The sequence below is a fragment of the Mobula hypostoma genome, chromosome 1 (genome assembly GCF_963921235.1).
Source record: "Mobula hypostoma chromosome 1, sMobHyp1.1, whole genome shotgun sequence".
NCBI lineage: Eukaryota > Metazoa > Chordata > Chondrichthyes > Myliobatiformes > Myliobatidae > Mobula > Mobula hypostoma.
The window spans coordinates 95101097-95125774 of record NC_086097.1 but is presented as its reverse complement, the minus strand read 5'-3'; the positions used below and the strand labels follow the sequence as shown (position 1 = coordinate 95125774).

General features: G+C 42.4%; 1 protein-coding gene across 6 annotated transcripts in view; it reads left to right on the top strand.

Annotated features, from left to right (window-relative positions):
* rad51b (RAD51 paralog B) overlaps positions 1 to 24678 on the top strand; it is a 619344-nt gene that overhangs the window by 438536 nt on the left and 156130 nt on the right. For all 6 annotated transcript variants that reach the window (XM_063052979.1, XM_063052988.1, XM_063052947.1 and 3 more), the window contains one exon: positions 10852 to 10930. In XM_063052979.1, the coding sequence (XP_062909049.1) occupies positions 10852 to 10930 (79 nt within the window). The remainder of the gene's footprint in view (positions 1 to 10851; positions 10931 to 24678) is intronic.

Below are 24678 nucleotides of genomic sequence, written 5' to 3'. Positions count from 1 at the left end.
TGAGGAGGACAGCGGTACAATCGTGCTATCAGTGAACTGGATTCAATCCGAACTATGGAAGCTACCTAAGTGAAGTCTGCGCGATTTCCCTCTATAGGTTTCCTCTGGGTGCTAATGTTTCCTCCTACGTTCTAAATTAGCCACTGTAAATCACTCTCGTTGAAGTGTTTGGCAGGAGATGGGGAGGAGTCAATGCACATGTGAGAGACAATAGGTTGTAGGGAAATAAGTGTGGGGATGGGACTGATGAGCTTGAGCCAAAAAGCTGGCATAGACCCAGTGAGCAAAAAGGCCTGTTCTTGTGTTATAAGGAAAAAACTTTAAAAATATAAAATCTAACTCTTTCTTATTCTGAAGTGGCTAGTGTTGCAGTGGAAAGTTGGGGGTAGCTATGTTAGAAGTCTTGTTAAAGGAAATGCATCTGCTCAGAGTGCTGAAGTTGGAGGTGAGACAGTGTGCGCTCATTCTCTGCACAAAGAGCCATGGGACTCAAACTCATTGCCACCTGCCCATGAAAATTTACCTGTGGGCAGTCATAAAGTACCTTGTGTTCCTACTGCCTCTGTCTGATATTACTTTATTACAGAAATCAATAACCTGTCAATAAAATCTGTTCCAGTCAGGTCTTGGTTTAGCTGTGAAAAATAACATTTATAAAGCAACACAGATTGGCAGAGTCCTTTACTGGTTCTGCAAGTGGTGATATTCATTCTACAAAATCATACAAAGAATTATGAAGTTGTGCATAATTGTTATATTCCGATTCAAATAGAATTAAATACTGAAAAGGCTAAAAAAAAGTTCTATCCATTCAAATTAAACAATCTATTTGAAACGTAGTTATACATTTGGCAATAATTATCCATGCAATCACTTGTACAAGGTAGGTGCTGAACTTGATTTGAAAAATCATTTTTTGCTGGGGGCTAGTTTTACTTGTGCTGTAGATGAAATTCACTGAACTCTGGAAGTTTGATAGGCTTAGTGGGGGTAGCCGATCAGCCAGCGCTGTGGCTATTTCTGTCAGCTAAGTTACTGGCAGAGAGCAGCTGGATGTTCTGGCCCATTGAACAGACCTTCAGATTCCTGATGGATTCCCTATTCTAACCCTAACCCTTGTGTTTTCCTCACTCAGAACAGAGGCATGGATTTATACAGGATTGAAACAAGCCCATGGGCCCACTGCGGATTTTGCAGCCATCTAGATTAACCATGCTTACCTACGTTTGTATATTAATTCTGTATCTCTCTATGCCTTGCTTATTCAAGTACCTGTACAGATACCCCTTAAATGCTCTTCCTGTTCTTACCTTCATACCTGCCCCAGTAGCTCACATCAGGTACTAACTACATTCTGTGTGAAAAATTTATCCCTCAGATCCCCTTTAAACCTCCTCCCTCTCACCTTAACCCTGTGCCCTCAAAGCTTTAGGCACCCCTGCCATGGAAACAGACTCTGGTTAGTTACCTTATCTACGCCTCTCATAATGTTATTTATCTCTATCATGTCTCCTCTCAGCCTCCTTTGCTCCAGGAAAAACAGACCTAGCATTTCCAATCTCTCCTTATAACTCAAACCCACCAGTCCAGGCAACATCCTTATGAATCTTTTCTGCACCTCCCCTAGCTTAATCACATCTTTCCTGGTGTTTTGACCAGATCATCTGTATTCTTTTTGCTAAGATGTTCCTCTTAATCCAAGGCCAATGACAGCATTATAATATTCCCAGTTTTGGAATACAGCACAAGCTTCTTTGTGGGCTGCATGAGGGAAGGAGAGTTCTCAGACTTAGGTGCTTACTAGATTAAAAGAAATGTATCCCTAACCAATATAAAGGAAAGGTAAAACGTTCTCATGGCATTGTCTTTCATATGAAGTTAGGAATAAAAGATATTTCGGATAATTAAATAAGGGGGAGAAACTTTGCTGCAAACTCGGTGCAAGTGACAGCACTGGTTCAGTTCAGCAGCCAGTGAAGTATCAAGTCTTACATATCCTAATAAATATTTGGTTTTTATCCATCCTTACATTGAACTAATTTCTGTCCGTGAAGTCATGTACACAAAATAATTCCTTGTACAATTTTGAATTAGCCTCTGCAGTTCATGACTTGCAGAGATGTCTGTTTCTCTGCCTTTCCTACTTTTAACAATTCCTTTCCAATTACAGTGATGTAGTTGATAGAATTGCCGCCTCACAGCACCAGTGACCTGTGTTTCATCCTGGGCTCGGGTGCTGTCTGTATAGAATATTTACATTTTCTCTGTAATCTCAGGAGTTTCCACTGTGTGTCCTTGTTTTCTCCCACACCCCAAAGATGTGTGAGTTGGTGGGTTAGACACTGTACATTGGCCTTGGTGTGTAGGTGAGTGGTAGGATTTGGGGGATGTTACTGAGAATGTGGTAGAGAATATTTTAAAAGATGAGATTAATGTCGGGTTAATATAAATGGGTGGCTGATGCTCAGTGAAGACAGTGGATCAAAGAGTCCTCTGACTGTCTGGCCATCATTTATTTTCCAAAGCATGCCATGGGCTATAACTGGGAAGACGCATGAGCAAAAATCAAAATGATTTAACAGAAAGCAGAAGCAGGAATAAGCAGAAAGAATTACAAGGAAGTTGCCAGGTTAGGGAGAGGTTGGCCAGCTAGGTCTTTATTCCTTGGAACGTAGGTGAATGAAGGGTGACCTTATAGAAGTGTTTAAAATTACGAGCAGCATATGTAAGATGGGTGTTAACAGTCTTTTCACCAGGGTGGGAGAATCCAAAACTAGGGGCCATAGGTTTGAACTGAGCGAAGAAAGATTTAAAAGGGACCTATAGGGCAACTTATTCACACAGAACGTGATAAATTTATATAGAATGAGTTGCCAGACAAAGTGATTGAAGCAAGTACAATAGTATCATTTTAAGAAGTAACTGGATAGATATATGGAGGAGCAGAATTTAGAGCAGGAGTTCCCAATCTGGGGTCCATGGGTCCATGGCATAATAAGGGATGGAAGCCCCTAGCTTAGAGAGCCATGGGCTATATGCAGGACATGGGGATGGCTGGATGGGCACCATGGTTGGTATGAACTCAATGGGCCAAAAAGCCTGTACCTGTGCTGTATTGCTTGTGACTCTATGATCTACGGGACAGCTTCTTTCTACAAGCCATTAGACTTTTAAATTCATATGTCTGTACATTGCAACGGAGTCATAATGCAAAAATTTATACCCCCTCATGTTGTGGGATGGATGTAAGATTTTAAATAAATTCTAATCTATCAGAAGCTGACAGAAGATTTAGCAGGAAGCAGAAGCAGTAGTAAGCAAGACCATTTACAAGGATGTTGCCAGGTCTAGAGGGTCTCAGTTATAGGGAGAGTTTGACTTGGCTCGGTCCTTATTCCATGGAACGAGGAGTGACTTTATTTGATGCTTTCTTGATTTGAGGACTTTCTTGGTGCTTTCAGGATCTATATTGTGTGTGCTTGCACAAAGCATTGCCAAGTTAACGTTGCTGCCTCTCAGTTCTGGCACTGAAGAGCTCATCTATTTTGGATATGTCTTTGGTATTCAGAGGAAGTGATCCCTTTTTATTTGCCATGTGATATCTGGGCATCACTCAATATAAAATTTCGCCTCCTTGTTATCAAGGAAAGTGCTAGGCAGAATCTCTGAAATTCTGCATATTTTTAATGGATTCGTGATTAGTTTTATTTACAGTGGGTTCTGGGTAATTGGGACACACCAGGACCATTTTGGCTGCCCCAATTAGCCGAAGATTCATGGAAATAGTTAAAAGGGTATAAAAAAGACAAACTAGTTTAACTAACAAATTATGTATTTAAATGAAATACAAAACAAATTAGAACACTACCAATACTACTACTGTACTATAAAAATATGTATTAGTTCTTAATAGTTATCATCAGAGGAATTCATCCAGTTGCTGTGTTCTTTAGATTGACTGCAGTAAACAAAATCAGTGCAGACACCTAGTGTAGATAATGGACTGCCTTCATACAACGCTTTCGACAATTGTATCCTCCAAATCTTCATTTCCATTGTAACATTCAAGATGGTTGTCAATACCTTAAAATTTGTCATAGTTCCCAACTTGTTAAGGTAGTGAAATCATTTCATTTTCACTCCCAGACATTTCTGGCTTCTCCAAGCTCAATGCTTGGAAATGCAGTGAGCAAAACTGTTCTGAATTGTCTTACTGCTTATTTTGCGCCAACTGCCAGTAACAAAAAAATCACTGCTTTTTGAACACAGACACACAACTGACACTCCCTAAAAACTGTTCTCTCTAAGCACGGTGTGGTGTCTGAACCACACAAGCACATGCAACTGATGCTGATTAGAAACCATTCGGCAAGTCTCCTGTTCCAATTAAGCAGCATAGTGACCTAAATAAACAGCTGACCTGATTACCCGATGGCCCAGTTAACCAAAATCCACTGTATTTGGTGGTGATTTTGCATGCTTTTAACTTTTTATATTTGTCTGGATCTATATTAATAAAGTTTTTAATTTTTAAAAATTTTGTTAGAACATATCAGATTATGTACATGATGGTTTTGAGGAAAGAGAAGCAGAATAAACGGTGTAAAGGTAGTAAAGTAGAAGGGCTGAAGTGTCTGTACCTCAATGCAAGAAGCATCAGGAACAAAGGTGATGAACTGAGAGCTTGGATACATACATGGAATTATGATGTAGTGGCCATTACAGAGACTTGGCTGGCACCAGAGCAGGAATGGATTCTCAATATTCCTGGATTTCAGTGCTTTAAAAGGGATAGAGAGGGGCGGAAAAAGGGGAAGGAGGGGTGGCATTACTGGTCAGGGATACTATTACAGCTACAGAAAGGGTGGGTAATGTAGCAGGATCCTCTTTTGAGTCAGCATGGGTGGAAGTCAGGAACAGGAAGGGAGCAGTTACTCTACTGGGGGTATTCTATAGGCCCCCTGGTAGCAGCAGAGATACAGAAGAGCAGATTGGGAGGCAGATTTTGGAAAGGTGCAAAAATAACAGGGTTGTGCTCATGGGTGACTTTAACTTCCCTAATATTGATTGGCACCTGATTAGTTCCAAGGGTTTAGATGGGGCAGAGTTTGTTAAGTGTGTCCAGGATGGATTCCTGTCACAGTATGTGGACAGGCCGACCAGGGGGAATGCCATACTAGATCTAGTGCTAGGTAATGAACCGGGTCAGGTCACAGATCTCTCAGTGGGTGAGCATCTGGGGGACAGTGACCACCGCTCCCTGGCCTTTAGCATTATCATGGAAAATGATAGAATCAAAGAGGACAGGAAAATTTTTAATTGGGGAAGGGCAAATTATGACGCTATAAGGTGAGAACTTGCGGGTGTGAATTGGGATGATGTTTTTGCAGGGAAATGTACTATGGACATGTGGTCGATGTTTAGAGATCTGTTGCAGGATGTTAGGGATAAATTTGTCCCGGTGAGGAAGATAAAGAATGGTAGGGTGAAGGAACCATGGGTGACAAGTGAGGTGGAGAATCTAGTCAGGTGGAAGAAGGCAGCATACACGAGGTTTAGGAAGCAAGAATCAGATGGGTCTATTGAGGAATATAGGGAAGCAAGAAAGGAGCTTAAGAAGAGGCTGAGAAGAGCAAGAAGGGGGCATGAGAAGGCCTTGGCGAGTAGGGTAAAGGGAAACCCCAAGGCATTCTTCAATTATGTGAAGAAAAAAAGGATGACAGGAGTGAAAGTAGGACCGATTAGAGATAAAGGTGGGAAGATGTGCCTGGAGGCTGTGGAAGTGTGCGAGGTCCTCAATGAATACTTCTCTTCGGTATTCACAAATGAGAGGGAACTTGATGATGGTGAGGACAATATGAGTGACGTTTATGTTCTGGAGCATGTTGATATTAAGGGAGAGGAGGTGTTTGAGTTGTTAAAGTATATTAGGATGGCTAAGTCCCTGGGGCCTGACGGAATATTCCCCATGCTGCTCGACGAGGTGAGGGAATAGATTGCTGAGCCTCTGGCTAGGATCTTTATGTCCTTGTTGTCCACGGGAATGGTACCGGAGGATTGGAGGGAGGCGAATGTTGTCCCCTTGTTCAAAAAAGGTAGTAGGGATAGTCCGGGTAATTATAGACCAGTGAGCCTTACGTCTGTGGTGGGAAAGCTGTTGGAAAAGATTCTTAGAGATAGGATCTCTGAGCATTTAGAGAATCGTGGTCTGATCAGGGACAGTCAGCATGGCTTTGTGAAGGGCAGATCGTGTCTAACAGGCCTGATAGAGTTCTTTGAGGAGGTGACCAGGCATATAGATGAGGGTAGTGCAGTTGATGTGTGAGGCATTTGACAAGGTTCCACATGGTAGGTGTATTCAGAAAGTCAGAAGGCATGGGATCCAGGGAAGTTTAGCCAGGTGGATTCAGAATCGGCTTGCCTGCAGAAGGCAGAGGGTCGTGGTGGAGGGAGTACATTCAGATTGGAGGAGTGTGACTAGTGGTGTCCCACAAGGATCTGTTCTGGGACCTCTACTTTTTGTGCTTTTTATTAACGACCTGGATGTGGGGGTAGAAGGGTGGGTTGGCAAGTTTGCAGACGACACAAAGGTTGGTGGTGTTGTAGATAGTGTAGAGGATTGTCAGAGGTTGCAGAGAGACATTGATAGGATGCAGAAGTGGGCTGAGAAGTGGCAGATGGAGTTCAACCCGGAGAAGTGTGAGGTGGTACACTTTGGAAGGACAAACTCCAAGGCAGAGTACAAAGTGAATGGCAGGATACTTGGTAGTGTGGAGGAGCAGAGGGATCTCGGGGTACATGTCCACAAGTCCCTGAAAGTTGCCTCACAGGTAGATAGGGTAGTTAAGAAAGCTTATGGGGTGTTAGCTTTCATAAGTCGAGGGATATAGTTTAAGGGTCGCGATGTAATGATGCAGCTCTATAAAACTCTGGTTAGGCCACACTTGGAGTACTGTGTCCGGTTCTGGTCGCCTCAGTATAGGAAGGATGTGGAAGCATTGGAAAGGGTACAGAGGAGATTTACCAGGATGCTGCCTGGTTTAGAGAGTATGCATTATGATCAGAGATTAAGGGAGCTAGGGGTTTACTCTTTGGAGAGAAGGAGGATGAGAGGAGACATGATAGAGGTGTACAAGATAATAAGAGGAATAGATAGAGTGGATAGCCAGCGCCTCTTCCCCAGGGCACCACTGCTCAATACAAGAGGACATGGCTTTAAGGTAAGGGGTGGGAAGTTCAAGGGGGATATTAGAGGAAGGTTTTTTACTCAGAGAGTGGTTGGTGCGTGGAATGCACTGCCTGAGTCAGTGGTGGAGGCAGATACACCAGTGAAATTTAACAGACAACTAGACAGGTATATGGAGGAATTTAAGGAGGGGGCTTGTATGGGAGGCAGGGTTTGAGGGTCGGCACAACATTGTGGGCCGAAGGGCTTGTATTGTACTGTACTATTCTATATTCTATGTTCTATGGTTGATCACACCCAGACTCGACAGTGCAGTCTTCTCTATTTTAATTTATTATTTTATTATTTTACCAGTGCCAGTTTACCCTTCGCAAATAGAAAGATATATTTTGTTTAGGTCGATGACCTACCCAATAAACTCAAAATAGATACCTGCCCTCTCTCTGTGAACAAGTGGCTCTTCTCCCACCGCCCCCCCCTCGATTTCCTCCTAAATTATCTCTTGTGTATGTGGATGAGTGGAGAATCAGGGTCAGAGGAGTGGTGGGCGTGTGAGAAAAAGGAGGTGACAGGGAAATAACTGGAGGAATGAAACTAGTGAGAATGCTCTGAGAGCATAAATGCAGCCTTTCCTGAAAAATAAGTACGAGATATGAGCAATCTGATCACTCTGAGATGTGATTCTACCAATTAGATTCGGTAGTGGGACATACTGATAGCTGCCTAAGCCCCAGCTCCTAATGTTTTGTATGTGGAGTAGGTTGACACACTGGAGCTTGTATTCTCAGGAGGCATCTTTCATACAATAGAATGAGGGGTTTGTTATTCCACGCAATGGAGTAAAACCTGGTAAAGAGCCTGAGGTAAAGGGTGGGAAAGGCAGATCATGGTCTTAACAATTGAAAACACGTCTCCTGATGCTTAGCAATCGTGGATGATCAAGAGGAATGCACTGCCAGGTGAAGTGATAGAAGCAGATACGATAGTAATGTTTAAGGAGCATTTAGGCATGTGGACATACAGGAAATATGTTCTTTATGCAGGTAGGTTGGACTTGTTTAGATTAGTATCAAGGTTGGCGCCAACACTGAGGGTGAAGGACCTGTTCCAGTGGTTTACTGCTTTATCATCTTTCTCCTATGATAAGGAAAGGAGATATTGGAAAGCAAGTAAGACAGTGTATAAAGTTAACTGGAACCACTGTACATCAGTGGGTAGGGGATTTAGAATGTGTTGGGCCACACAACTGAGGAGTGGAACAAGTTCAATTGGCAGGGAGTGAAGGCTGGGCCTAGACTAGCTAAGAAGTAGTCAAATCTCAAGGAAACAAAGGCTTACACTGTTTCAACAATGTCATATCTATAGGTGAAGGGTGTGGATCATAACTCAAGAGTGTAACATTTTTAGTAGAGGGTAACTTTGGAGACTCGCATTAAGACACATAAGGTTTGGAACCTTGCACAAAACCCAGGCGAGGGCCTTTATTATTTAAATACTAATACACTGCCATAGTTGATCTGGGATGTACTGTATAGGGGAAGCTACATCTTGTTTATTGTCATGCTCTTTCACTCTCCTGTCCTTGACTTTTGAAGAATCCTGTGTGGCAACATTGATGGTTTGTGCCCAGAAGTGAAGAAACATCCACAGTATGACAAATGATACCGAGCATCACTGGCATTAACGTAACATTCCTAACACATTCTGCAGCAAACAGAGAGCTGTTGACAAGTGGTTGGAAATTATTCCACAGTTCTACAGAGCTGTGGTTACACTGTACCTGGAATACTGTCAGCACTCTGGGAAGGATTAGTATTGGAAGAAGTGCAGAGTAGATATGTCCTGGATTATGAGGAGTTTATCTACAAACCAAGGTGGCAGTGTAGAACTTAGAAGGTCAACAGGTGATTTGAAATATTCAAGTCATTAAATGGAAGTTATAGGTAAATGAATAGCTCTTCTTTTGGCCGAAGGGTTTATCTCTAGAATAGTACTGTGAAACAGAAACAGAGCAGGTCTAATATCACTGGCATGAGTCATGAAATTTGTTAACTGAGCAGCAGCAGTACAATGCAATACCAGATAATATAGAATAAATAAATAAATAATTACACTAACTATATATATGTATATTGAATAGTTTAATTAAAAATAGTGCAAAAACAGAAATAATATATAATAAAAGTGAGGTAGTGTTCATGGGTTCAATGTCCATTCAGGAATCAGATGGCAGAGGAGAAGAAGCTGTTTCTGAATCACTGAGTGTGTGCCTTCAAGGTTCTGTCCCTCCTTCCTGATGGTAGCAATGAGAAAAGGGCATGTCCTGGGTGAAGCACGTCTTTCTGCTGTGAAATTTGGAAATCATCCTGCATGCAAATGCTGTAGGTTTATTATTGTCATATATACTGAGGTATAATGAAAAATTTTGTTTATCATACTATCTATACAGATCATTTCATTGCATCAGTACATTGAGATAGTACAAGGGAAAAATAATAGTAATGCAGAATATGATAGAGGTGTATAAGATGATAAGAGGCATAGAAAGAGTGAACAGCAAGTAACTTTTTCCTCGGGCTGCAATGACATAATTAAGAAGACATAATTTTAAGGTGATTTTAGAAAATATAGACGGGATGTCAGAGGTAGATCTTTTACATAGCCAGTGGAGGGTACATGGAATGTACCGCCAGGGGTGATGGTACGAGCAGAAACATTAGGGACATTTAAGAGATTCTTGGGAAGGTGGATGAGAGGAAAATGAAGGGCTATGTTGGAGGGAAGGGTTAGATTGATCTTGGAATAGGTTAAAAGAGTCAACACAACATTGTGGGCTGAATGGCCTATGCTGTGCCGTACTGTTCTATATTTTAATATAGTGTCACATTTATGGATAAAGTGCAGGCATACAATCAGGTGCATGTCCATGACAAGGTAGATCATGAGGTTAAGAGTCCATTTTATCGTATTAGGGGAGCATTCATTAGTCTTATCACAGCAGGATAGAAGCTATCCTTGAATCTAGTGATGTGTGTTTACAGACTTATGCATCTCCTGCACGATGGGAGAGACAAGAAGAGAGAATGTGCAGAGTAGGAGGGGTCTGTGATTAAGCTGGCTGCTTTATAGAGGCAGCAACAAGTGTAGACAAGGACCACAGAGGGGAGACTGGTCTCCATGATGAGCTGAGCTGTGTCCACAGTCTTCATAGTTCCTTGTGGCTTTGGACAGAACAGTTACCATTCCAACCTGTGATATATCTAGATAGGATGCTCTCTGTGATGCGTCAATAAAAATTGGTGAGGGTCAAAGGGAGCATGCTGAATTCTTTAGGGAATTTGCACCTTCTTTTCAGAGTGCAGCCATTGTTAATAGGGCATTTATAGTCTTACATCTAGAACTAATAGACTTTAGTTGAAGAAAAGTCTTCAGGGATGTCGGACAAAAGTGGGCATATATTGCATTAAATTGTTGATGAGAAGCCTTCTCTTCTGATGTTCAATTGAGGTATTTCTTCTGGACTGTAAATTCATAATTTTCAAAATAGTTTGAAGGTGGCAGAAGGAATTACGAGCAGCTTCCATTTCTATTATACTTCCTGCAGATTTGGCCTTACTCTTTTGTCTTTAACTCATCTTACTTTCTCCTTTGTTCTTTTTTTTCAGATCATTGTTGCCAAGTCTCCACTTGCTCCGTTTGCCATGTTTGATTTCACCATTCAGAATTCAGGCCTTATTCTTCAAGGTAGGAACTTCTCTACTGATATAGATATATAAGCTGAAATGGTTTTCATAGTCAATAATAAATTATCTGGTACTTTTTCTAATTGAAAGGTCACGATATTCTCTTTATCTTTATTGGCAGTAGTAATTTCATGCCTAAAGGTGCAATAGATTCTTTATTCAGTTTTGTACGGAGGCAGTGTTACCAGGACAACACACACAAAATGCTGGAGGAACTGGGTTAATAGATGCTGAGAAACTATAGCTGCTGAAAATTAATCATTTCAGGTTTAGAATGTCATTCCTTCAAGTGTTACAAATTGTTGGTTTATTAAAAAAATGGGAAATATGAGGGTAAAAAGTTTCCTTTCCATTCTGACTTCAATTGCTTCTTATTTTTTATCTTGTATTTGAATTAGCAGCGAATTCACTCCTTCAAACTGGGGCTTTCTTCTCAGCCCATGTGCTTAATTTCCCAATTCTGAAATATAATTGTTAAAAGACACATCCTGTTCCTTGTCTTGCTCACTCAGGCCATGTTGCTATGTTAACAGCTCAGCCAGTTAAATGGCAATTGTGGAAAGAAAAACAATTAACGTTTCAGGCCAAAGATTCTTCATCAGAACTGAAAAGGAGAGAAAACAAGTTAGTGTAAAAAAGGACCTAGTACTTTCCCAACATATATGACGTAAAAACTCTTCTTTAGCTTCCAGCCAGGTACAGGTGTTGATTTCAACTGACATTTTGATGACAAACTCCACCATTTTCATCAGGGATAATGCCCAGGCACGTCTAGTCCAGTGGTATATATACTCAACTCCCACTGTCCATCCCTCTTGATTGGTTAGTCCTCAAACAATCAGGTTTCCACTATCCACCTTGTTTAAAATTGTATTTCAGTTCTTACTTAGAGCGAGACCTTTGGCTTTGTTAAAATTCTTATTCTCTAGTCTTATTTCAGTGGCTTCCTTCGCCAGGTGTTCACAAAAGCCATTGGTACAACACAGTAGTTTTAGTGCCACCAAAGTCAATTGCGAATACAGTGTTCTGCTACAGCCAATTTCTCTGGGTAATCCAAACAGATACACCTCCTGTGCTCCTTGATGCAAATTTCCACCGTACCTGGTCAATATACGCTGCTCCGCATTCGCAGGGAATCCTGTAAACACCAGCTGTCCTGAATCCCAGGTCATCTTTGACCCGCATAAGCAAGGATTTGGGCTTCCTTACGGGTTTGTGGGTGGTATTAATCTGGTATTTCTTCAGGATCCTGGTGATCCTTTTAGAAACCGTGGAAAATTAGTGAAGGCAGGCAGTCACGACGGGTTCCTCCTCGTTGTTGGGTTTCCTGGAGAAATCAGCAGTAGCAGAACATTGTGTACGCAATGACCACAGGATTGACCTCAACAGAACAAAACTACTGTGCCGTGCCGATAGCTTTTGGGACTGCCTGGTCCCAGCTGGAAGCCCGAGAAGAGTTTATAAGTTAGTTTAAGTCAGGAAGAATGGGGAGACCAATGTGTGGAACAAATGAAATGGTATGTTAGTAATAGGGCAAAATGGTGGAGAGCCATTGACTGAGCAGTTAGGCTCTTTTGTGTAATGTGTTGCTAACGTTGTGTAGTCTTTTTATATATTAATTCAAGGGATGTTGGCTTTGCAAGCTGAGATAGCATTTAATTGCCCATCCCTAGGGGCTTTACAGAAGTTGTGGTGAGTTGCCTTCTTGAATTACTGCAAGTCCTTGAAATGTGGGTACACCCACAATGTTATTAGGAAGAGATTTCAAAGACTTTGACCTAGCAATGATGAAGAAATGGCAGCGATATATTTCCAAGTCAAGATGGTGTGTGCCTTGCAGAGCAAGCCCCATGCTTTGTCCTTCTGGCTGGTAGAGATCGTGGGTTTGGAAGGTGCAGTCCAAGGAATCTTGGTCGATTGCTCAGTGCATCCTGTAGGTAGTACAGACTGCTGTTACTGTGCATCAGATGTGGAGTGATTGAATGGTTGTGAATGGGGTACCTATCAAGCAGGTATCTATGTCCTGTTTGGTATTGAGCTTAAGTGTAGCTGAAGCTGCACTCATCCAGGCAAGTGAGAGTAATCCATCACAGGCCTGACTTGAGCCTTATACACAGTGGACAGGCTTTGGGGCGTTAGAACATGAGTTACTCCCTGCAGTTTTCCTCATTTCTGATCTGCTCCTGTAGCCATGTGTATGTGGCTCATAGAAACATAGAAAACCTACAACACAATACAGGCCCTTCGGCCCACAAAGCTGTGCCGAACATGTTCTTACCTTAGAAATTACCTAGGGTTACCCATAGCCTTCTATTTTTCTGAGCTCCATGTATCCATCCAGGAGTCTCTGAAAAGACTCTATAGTATCATCTGTAGTGGCCAGTGCTATCATGTTCGCTGTTGTGTGCTGGGGCAGCAGGCTGAGGGTAGCAGACACCAACGGAATCAACAAACTCATTCGTAAGGCCAGTGATGTTGTGGGGATGGAACTGGACTCTCTGACGGTGGTGTCTGAAAAGAGGATGCTGTCCAAGTTGCATGCCATCTTGGACAATGTCTCCCATCCACTACATAATGTACTGGTTGGGCACAGGAGTACTTTCAGCCAGAGACTCATTCCACCGAGATGCAACACAGAGCGTCATAGGAAGTCATTCCTGCCTGTGACCATCAAACTTTACAACTCCTCCCTTGGAGGGTCAGACACCCTGAGCCAATAGGCTGGTCCTGGACTTATTTCCATCTGGCATAATTTACATATTATTATTTAATTATTTATGGTTTTATATTGCTATATTTATACTCTATTCTTGGTTGGTGCAACTGTAACGAAACTCAATTTCCCTCGGGATCAATAAAGTATGTCTGTCTGTATCCGCCTCCACCACCATCACCGGCAACCCATTCCACGCAATCACCACTCCCTGTGTAAAAAACTTACCCCTGACATCCCCTCTGTACCTACTTTCAAGACCCTTAGTACTGTGCCCTCTCATGCTAGCCATTTCAGTCCTGGGAAAATGCCTCTGACTATCCACACGATCAATGCCTCTCATCATCTTATACACCTCTATCAGATCACCTCTCATCCTCCGGCGCTCCAAGGAGAAAAGGCCGAGTTCACTCAACCTATTCTCATAAGGCATGCTCCCCAATTCAGGCAACATCCTTGTAAATCTCCTCTGCTTTCTATGGTTTCCACATCCTTCCTATAGTAAGGTGACCAGAACTGAGCACAGAACTCCAAGTGGGGTCTGACCAGGGTCCTATTTAGCTGCAACATTACCTCTTGGTCCTAAACTCAATTCCATGATTGATGAAGGCCAATGCACTGTATGCCTTCTTAACCACAGAGTCAACCTGCGCAGCAGCTTTGAGCGTCCTATGGACTCGGACCCCAAGATCCCTCTGGTCCTTCAGTTTAGTTTCTGATCAATGGTAACTCCCAGGATATTGATAGTGAGGATTCAGTGATGGTAATGCCATTAAATGCCAGGAGTTGATAGGTGGATTTTCTTTTACTGTATATTGCCACTGGAATGCAGTAGCTTTGAGTGAATTTTCTTTGCCACCTACCAGCCCAGGCCTGGGTATTGTCCAGGTTTTGCTGCATTTGGATGTTGACTGCTTCATTATTTCAAAAGTTACAAATGGTGTTGAACATTGTGCAATCATCAGCAAATATCCCACCTCCTGACCGTACAAGTGAAGTAAGGTCATCGATGAAGCAGCTGAAGATGATTGGACTGAAGACACTACCCTGAAGAGCTCCTGCATATATGTTCTATGACAAAGGTGATTGACCTCCAACCATCTTCCATTGCACTGGGTATGATTCCCACCAGTAGAGATTTTTCCCAAAAACCCAGGGATTCTTAGTTCTATACTCAATCAAGTGCTGCCTTAAGGTCAAGAGCTGCTCCTCTCACTTCACCTTTGTAGTTCAGCTCTGTTGCGAATGTTTAAATTAAGGCTGTAATGAGGTCAAGAGCTGAGTGATTTTGGCAGAACCCAAAATGAGTTTCTATGATCAGGTTTGTTTTTGTAGATCCATTTTTAACAAATAATTGAGTTTCTTCAAAAAAGTAAGGTAAGTGCTTAATATTTTTGATGTTCTGATTCTTTTCCTCTGTGAATAAAATATTCCGAGAAATTTTACTCCTGGAAACTCCAGGACCATCTTGGAGAGATTGACAGCTTCAGCTGAGACTAAGTGTTGGTAGGTGCATTTTAACTGCAACCATTTCATGCTTTTCTTCAAGATATTCTCCCTCCTTCCATTTCCCATTTTCTAGCAGGAATCAAGAGTGCTGCTCGGGGACTCTGATGATAGTTGTAATATACTAACACTGAAATAAGCAGACTGAGGGCTTGCTATAGTGTGTACGTGTGTGTGCACTTTTCAGTGAAGTCATCCTGGTCATTACGGAGTCCAAGCTTCCGGTTAAACAAGCAGCATCTCTGATTTTGTTTTCATTTAAAAGAGCTGTGCTGAGACAAACTGTCAACAGCCCATTGGGACTCAGTTGATGCAGTTCTCTCCCTGATTGCTCTTTCCGTTTGAGTTGAAACATTTTCCCTTCACAATGGCTAGTGATCAGCTCTCTGTTTTCCACCTTGATATATGCTGTTGGGAAATAAGAGTTAAACAAAAATTCAGTCATTTGCTACTTACAGGGCTTTTAGTTCTTGAGATTCATCTCCTACCTTCCGAAATCCAGACACTTTCGGTTTAATCTGAAGTGCCATATAGCAGAGAAACGGGCACTATATGTTTCCCCTTACATTCCCATCAGCTCAACCCACCCCCCCACCCACACCCCAACTCAGCTGCTGCCACACACCAGTAATTTTACAGTGGCCAGTTCACCTGCCAGCCCACATATCTTTAGTAAGTGTGATGTGGAGCACCGGATGGAAATCCACGTGATCACAGGGAGCGAGCGCATACTCCACACACAGTTCCGGAGACTGCTATCAAGACATGGTGACTGGAGTTGTGACTGGCTGGAGGAACTTAGCAAGTCAGGCTACATCAGTTGAAGTTCTGAGTTGAGACCTTGCCTCAGGAATGGATATATTATATGTTTTCAAGTCAGAATTGTGTGCATCTTTGAGGGAAACCTGGAGATAGTGGTACTCCCATGTGCATGCTGCCTTCGTCCTTCCAGGCCCAAAGGTCACGCGTTTTTGAAGGGTTCTCAGAGGAGCCCAGGCAAGTAGCTGTAATACATTTTGAAGATGGTACACACTGCAGCTATAATGTGACTGTGGTAGAGAGAATGAATACTTAAGGTTGTGAATGGAGGAGTAATCAAATAGAAAATTTTGTCTTGGGTGATGCCAAGCATCATGAAGTTATTGGAGCTGTAATCATCCAGATAAGTCAAGATTGTTCTATCACACTCCTTATTTGTTCCTTGTGGGTGATGGAAAAGTTTTGTGGTGTTAGAAAGTGAATTAGTCAACACAGGATATCAGGCTCTGGTATGAGGATGGCAGTGCCTTTGAATGTGATGGATAGGTGAATAGAATCTGTCTTGTTGGAGATGGTTATTGCCCAGCACATCTGGAGCATGAACAGTATTTGCTACTTATGTTATCTAGGTCTTGCTTCATGTACTTGCTTCATTTGCTGAGGAGCTTCAGATGGAATTGATCATTATGCAAACATCAACACTCGTCTGAACTTCTGACCTTATGATGGAAGGAAGATCATTGATGCAGCAACCGAAGATAGTTAGCTCTAGGACACTGTAGCCAAGGAACTCCTGCAGTGATATCCTGGAGCAGGATGATTGACCTCTGAGAACCAAACACAAACTTTTCCCTTGAGTGAGGGTTTCACTCCAGCCATAGAGTCTTTTCCCCTGTGACTTAAGTTTTACTAGGACTCGTTGTTGCCACAATCGGTCAAATCCAGTTACTTGGATTCTGTGGCCAAGAAAGCACACCAACATCTGTAATTCTTCAGTAGGTTAAGGAAATTCAGCATATCTTTGCTGTCTCTCACCTATTTGTACAGATGCACCATGGAAGGCCTCCTCTCCAGATGGATTACAACTTGGTATGGTAACCGTCTGCCCAAGAAGAAATTGTAGAGTTGTGAACGCAGCCCAAGCATCATGCAAGCCAGCCTTCCCGTTATTGACTCTGCCTCCCTTTCCCGCTGCCTCAGGAAAAGAGCCAGTATGATCAAAGAGCCCTCACTTTCTTTCTTCTCCATTGGGCAGAAGGTACAAAAGTTTGAGACCATGTACCACGATGCTCAAGGACAGCTTCTATTTCACTGTTAGCTAACTCTTGAATGGACCTCTCAGACACTAAAAGGTGAGCTCTTGATCTTCCAGTCTTACCTCGTCATGGCCCATGTAATTTCAACACTCTATTCTGCATTATGTTTTCCTTTTGTACTATCTTGATGTACTTGTGTGTGGAATGATCTATCTGCATAGCAGGAATACAAAAGCTTTTCGCTGTATCTTGGTACATGTGATAACAATAAATCAATACCAAAACCAATACAAATATCTGGATTTGATTTGTCTCACTTCTTACTTCTTTTTGAATAGGACATTGTGGGGCAATTTCCCACATTGTTGGGTAGAGATCAATGTTGTTACTGTACAGGAACAGCTTAGCCAGCACAGAGGCCAAAAGGATTGTAATGGAGAAGTCTGGCACATTGTCTCTAAGGTATGATTCTGTGAATACACCAGTATCAGGCCTGATCATTCTGAGCAATAGTTCTCCAAAGTTAGATACCAGTGAGGAGGACTGGCTAACTGAAATGGCCCTGCCATGTCCAAGTCTGGTGTTTGGCTTGATGCCAAGTGGTCTATCCCTCTTGATTCTCTTTCTGCTTTAGCATTGCACTTGGAATACATCCAAAGCAATTTCAGAAGGTCTTTAAGAGTCTGCCACTTGACTGTGGGCCTGCAGTGACAAGAAGATTGGTCTCGATAAGAGGGTATCAGATATACATACTTCAATATGTGGCATTAGACATCAGGTGCATTCTTAAAGAAAGCCACTTGTCTCCTGACTGAAGGTAGCATTTTATTGTAATTCCAGATGATTTGAATACCTGTATTTAGATTCTACTGCCAGGATTAGAACTATTCTCTCTGGATGTTTAGTCCAGCACCCAGGATTAATGGTGACATCAGAGACTGCAGGTGCTGGAATCTGTAGTAACATCAAGATGCTGGAGAAATCCAGACATTTTGGGTCAAGACTTTTCATCTGGACCAATCTCTGAACTTATAACATATTGCCAGCTTTATTTCCAGTTTCCAACATTCCTCCATTATATCTCTTTGGAGGTTCTGTGTTCCCACAAACTGCCTAGAGTTTCTTGTTCATAAACAGAAAAAAAAGTTGCACAACATCCCAGAAAAGCTGAAGAGTCAATGAAGTAACCGTCAAAGTGTTGGCACTGTTTGTCGTTTTGTAATGGCCTTTGGTGCTGTGGCAGGTATGGAAACCTAATTGAAGGGCTTCAGAAATACTGTAGGTTTTCTGGAAGTGTGCACCTGAATCCAGGAAGCTATGTGTGCCTAAGGACTTAAGAAAGGAAAAGGGGTTAGAAACGTGGTAGTAGTTTGCTTGAACAAAGAAGCTAAGGTGATTTTGCTTTAAAAAATCATGAAGTTATCCAATATTTATATCAAAACAGAAAGTGCTAAAAATAGAAGCTGTGGAGAAAGAAGACATGGGAGGTCGCTAACCTTTTGTTAGAAGTAGGAAAAGGGAAAGTTGTGAGTGTACAGAGAAAAAGAGGAAAAATAAAAGAGAAATTCAGGGCAGCAGTGAATTAATGATGGAAAACAAGTTACATTTCTGCAGTGCCTGAAACATCTCACATGCTTTATAGCCAATGCAGGTAGTAACAAAAATCATGAGGTGAAAATCAAAGAAGCTGATGTATTATTTGAAATTAATGAAAATAAAAGCATGATGGAAGCTGGAAACTGAAGTAAAAGCAGGAAATTCTGCAAATGCTCATTACTTAAAGTTTTTGAACAATGTTGGGCGTGCTGTTCTGCAAATTCACATTCAGCATTGGCGGAGCAGTGTGGGAGGTGGAGGACAGAGTGGTCAGAATGGAATGGAAGAGTTAAAATGACAGGATGTTTTGGGGTCTCTTTTGTTGGATGGTGTCCCCTTAAGTTCACATCAGTGAAGCATTTTCCTTGGTCATGTCACTTTTTCGTTGGGAGAGCTTGCTGTGCACCAGCTGCGTCGTTTCCTACATTAGTAAATTGGTTTGTTATTGTCACGGGTACAGAGGTACCATGAAAGCCTTGGTTTTGAATGCTATCTACACAGTTCATCTCATCACATCAGTATGTTGAGGTAGTACAAGGGAAAAACAATAACAGAATTCAAAAGAAAGTGTTACAGAGAAAGCACAGTGCAGCCAGGCAATAAAATGCAAGGACTTAACATATTAGCGGCGGCCCAATCGATTTGAAGAGAGAGCTTCACACAGGTAGGGAAGAAAAGTTTAAAAACGAGCATTTCACAGGGCTTGGTGCATTAGCGGCAGATCAATCGATTCGAAGAGAGTGAGCCTCGCACAAGTTGGCAGACGCAGTGGCTCGTCATCACGCAAGGACGCTAAGAAAGCTCCAAAATAAAAGAGAGTCATTGTCTAGCGGAGTGGTCGTTGAAGGAGCTGTTGTCCGAGTAGTGTAAGTCAGAGTCGTAGGGCTTTGGCTCATCGGGCCTAGGCAAGGTAGGTTACTTTTTTTTTCCCCCTCTGACAAAAATAGTGGGTATGACTGTGAGGCCAGTTTTCTGTTCTGGGTGTCAGATGTGGGATGTCTGGGAGACAGACAGCCTCCCTGATGGCCACATCTGCACCAGGTGCATCAAACTGCAGCTCGATGACCTTCAGCTTGTTAGGGAAAGTGAGGAATGATAGACAGGAGCTACAGGCAGGTAGTCACCCCGAGGCCACAGGAGACAGATAAGTGGGTGACCGTCAGGAGAGGGAAAGGAGGGCATCAGGTAGTGGAGAGCACCCCCGTGGCGACCCCCTTAACAATAAAAACTCCATTTTGAGTACTGTTGGGGGAAACGACCTACCTGGGGGAAGCAACAGTGGCCGTGCCTCTGGCACGGTGTGGTCCTATGGCTCAGAAGGGTAGGGAATGGGAGAAGGTGGCAGCGGTAGTAGGGGACTCTGTAGTTAGGGGGACAGATGGGCAATTCTGTGGGTGCATAAAAGAAACAAGGATGCTAGTTTGCCTCCCAGGTGCCAGTGTTCATGATGTTCTTGAGTATGTCCACAATATCATGAAATGGGAGGGTGAGCAGCCAGAGGTCGTGGTACATATTGGTACCAACAACACAGGTAGAAAAATGGTAGAGATCCTGAAAGCAGAATACAGGGAGTTAGGAACAAAGCTGAGAAGCAGGATCTCAAAGGTAGTAATCTTGAGATTGCTGCCTATGCCACACGACATTGAGTATAGGAATAGAATGAGTTGGAGGATAAATGCGTGGCTGAAGGATTGATGCAGGAGGCAGAAATTCAGATTTTTGGATCATTGGGACCTCTTCTGGGGCAGGTGTGACCTGTACAAAAAGGATGGGTTGCTCTTGAATCCGAGGGGGACCAATATCCTGGCAGGGAGGTTTGCTAATGCTATTGGGGAGAGTTTAAACTAGATTTGCAGGGGGTGGGAAGAGGCAGAGGATGGGGATGTTGGAGCACAAGTAGAGACAGCTTGTAGGGAGTTTGTGAGGAAAGATAGGCAGATGTTAGAGCAAAGATGCACTCAGCCTGATGGTTTGACATGTGTCTATTTTAATACAAGGATTATAATAAACAAGGCGGATGAACTTAGAGCGTGGATCAATATATGGAACTATGACGTGGCCATTACGGAGACTTGAATGTCTCAGGAGCAGGAATGGCTGCTGAGTGTGCCGGGCTTTAGATGTTTCAAAAAGAACAGAGAGGGAGGCAAAAGAGGTGGGGCGTGGCATTGCTAATCAGGGATAGTGTCACGGCTGCAGAAAAGGAGGAAGTCATGGAGGGATGGTCTACTGAGTCAGTGTGGGTGGAGGTCAGAAATAGGGAAGGGGCAATAACTCTACTGGGTGTTTTTTATAGACACCCCAATGGTAACAGGGACATAGAGGAGCAGATAAAGAGGCAGATTCTGGAACGGTGCAATAATAATAGGATTGTTGATATGAGAGATTTTAACTTTCCTAATATTGATTGGCATCTCCTTAGTGCAAAGGGCTTAGATGGGGTGGAGTTTGTTAGGTGGTTCAAGAAGGTCTCCTGATGCAATATGTAGATAAGCCAACTCGAGGAGAGGCTGTACTTGATCTGGTATTGGGAAATGAACCTGATCAGGTGTCAGATCTCTCAGTGGGAGAGTGTTTTGGAGGTAGTGACCACAACTATTATCTCCTTCACCATAGTGCTGGAGAGGGATAGGAGCAGACAATTTGGGAAAATATTTAATTGGGGTAGGGGGAAATATGATGCTATTAGGCAGGAACTTGGGACCATAAAATAGGAACAGATGTCTTCAGGGAAATGCATAGCAACATGTGGCAATTGTTCAGGGAAAATGTACAGGGAGTTCTGCATAGGTATATTCCATTGAGGCAGGGAAAGGATGGTAGGAGAAAAGAAAAGGATGTAGAAAATCTAGTTCAGAAGAAAAGAAAAACTTACAAAAGGTTCAAGAAACTAGATACTCTCAGAGCTCCTAGAAAATTGCTAGGAAGGAGCTTAAGAATGGAATTAGGAAAGCCAGAAGGGGCCATGAGAAAGCCTTGGTGATCAGGATTAAGGAAAACCCCAAGGCATTCTACAAGTTTGTGAAGAGCAAGAGGATGAGCCGTGTGAGAATAGGACCAATCAGGTGCGATAGTGGAAGCATGTGCATAGAGTCGGAGGAGGTAGAGGAGGTACTTAATGAATACTTTGCTTCCGTATTCACCAGGCAAAAAGACCTTGGCAATTGAAGGGGATGACTTACAGCGATTGGAATGTTTGTGCATATAGACATTAAGAAAGAGGATGTGCTGGAGCTTTTGAAAAGCATTAAGTTAGATAAGACACCAGATGAGATATACCCCAGGCTACTGTGGGAAGCAAGGGAGGAGATTGCTGAGCCTCTTACGATGATCTTTGCGTCATTGATAGGGACAGGAGAAGTACCCGAGGAGAGGTAGTAAACTTGGATTTCACAATAATGGCCTGCATTATTGAGCATCTTATATCTATAAAGACTAGCTATATGCTGACAGACCCCAAAACTGTTGAACTATTTTCCAGCAAGAATAGGAGAGTAAACTATCACAATTCAGTGCTACGAAAGTTACGACATAGAAAGAGCTGGTCTCCAGGGCTGCAACACACAGGAAAAGATCTTGTATAAATCAGTTGGCAGCTATTTTACAAGACTGCCTGTTGTTAATGTAATTGAGTTCATTTCACACTCCCCACAATATATTAATCCTTTTGTAACAGTAATCTGCACTAAAGACAGTCTCCCATATATCATAACACCTCTAGCAACAACACTCCCTTTTAACACAATATGTAATACTAACTATTCATACAAGAATGTCTTATTCCAACTGCAACATCCCATTTGCCACAATACTCCATACTGGCTGGTTTCATTTTGCCACAAAATTCTGCAATATTTACAATCTCCCATATACTGCAAATAGCCTGTTCAAACTGTGGTCACTCACAACACCCATAACAACTACAACCTCCAACCACAGACCCTCCTTCTTCACAATAATCTATTCTAATTATTCTGCCCTTTTAACTCAATATACTGTTATGCTGTGATAACTATGACGTCCACGTTAGCACAATGCCTTGTAATAACTACAACATCCGTTTAACATGATAATTTTCCATTCATCAGAATACCCTGTTGTTCACAGGCTGGTATTTACCATGCTGTATTGTGTTGACTGCAGTCTCACGGTTATCATACTACTCGTTGTTAAATAAAGTCTTGCGTTTAATACAAAATCATTCCTGTAACTACAGCTTTTTAAGGCAACGCAGTCCAAGCAAGTACTAACTAGTATAGTAGTAAGGTTAGTACTAACCTTACCCACTGTACTGTGTACCAACTACAGCCTCCCAGTTGACACTACTCTGTACTAAGTACAGGCTCCTACGCATTCGCTTATTTAAGATGTTACCTTGTAGTAATATGCTTTGCATTACCACAGTACACTGCACTAAATGGTTTCCCATTAACCACAATGCCTTGTACAAACTTTCCACTACCACAATTTTTCATTTGCTACATGCTCTCTACTTACCGCAGTCTCCCATTTAACAGTAACCTGTACTAACTGCAGACTCCTGTTTATTACCACACCTGTACTAACTACTATCACCCATTCATCACAATATCTGCAGCCTGCAATTTCCCATTTTGTTCCCAAGGGAAACAAAAAATAGTTTTGGTAAGTCACCTGGCTGTACCTTTCCACTCCGGCAGGATGTATCTGATTGATGAGACTCCTTCATCTTTCTCCGTGAATTTCTTTCTTCTTACCCCTCCTTCATGGCAGCTATAATATGTTTAGCTGCTGTCCGACTGACAAGGAAAGTATGCCTTTAATGGCAGTGCCCTACATTATGTTTTAACCCTTCTTTCTGTGTGTACTTGCTATTTTCAGTTTATTTTTGAGGGAGACCCATTTTGGTACAAGCACTAAACACAAAAATGTTTTAGCACACAAGGTAAGGAAACCCAATTCTCAGGCATTTGCACAACAAGGGTTAAATTGACAGTGTGCAGTACATGTCCCTGTTGTTTAGGTGACTGTGAAAGTCACATTTGTTGCTTTATTTCTCTGTCAGCAGCTGTCAGTCAGGGTCTTCCAGTGCATGCCTGTCCAAATTCACTTGCGTTCCCAGAGTTAGGACACATTCAGACTCTGTAAACAGGATGATTAGTAGTCCTGAATGGATTAAATTAGAGATGCTGTTCAGCAACAAAAGAGGTCGCTGTTATTTCTGGGCTCTGGTTTGAGATGATCCACTCTGAATGGTAACATCGGAGGAGTGTTCTAGTCACAGTGGATGTTCTTTTTGATCACTGTGCATCAGGCTGGCCATTGTGTGAAAAATTAGCCAAGGCTCCGGCTTCAGGCTTAATGACACAGATGAACAGCCCTGTCAGTGGCTCTCATTGAGCTGAGGGACATGGATGACAGAAGAGAAAGACAGATATGATAACCCTGACTGTGAGAGGCAATTGTATCTAATGATTCATTGAACACATGCCAGGAGATCGTTTTTGGTCACAGAGCCAGTACTGGTGGGTTTCCATAACCAAAACCCTGTTTGCTCAAATGTACCTGCAGATAAAGGGAGACACAGAGTGGACGCTGTGTTGGTTGTTTATAAAAGGACAGAATACTGGCATGCAAAGCTGGCACCTGTCAAAATGTCTGGCTGAAACCTTCCATCACTATACTGTAAATCCGAGACAGCAACTGGGTTCTGTTTTAACATCTTCTTTGACAGCACAAAACTCATTCAGTACTGTGCTGAGAGCATTAGCTTGAATTTCATGCTCAGCTCTCTGTGATGGTCTTGCAACCCATATTCTTCTAGCTGAAATGCTGCCACTTGCCAGAATAAAGAAGCAAAGTTAAAGTCAAGAGAAGTTATGAGCAAGCCTACCTTGCAATCCATCTTGTCATAGCTGATCGTCTATCTGCCATTTTTCT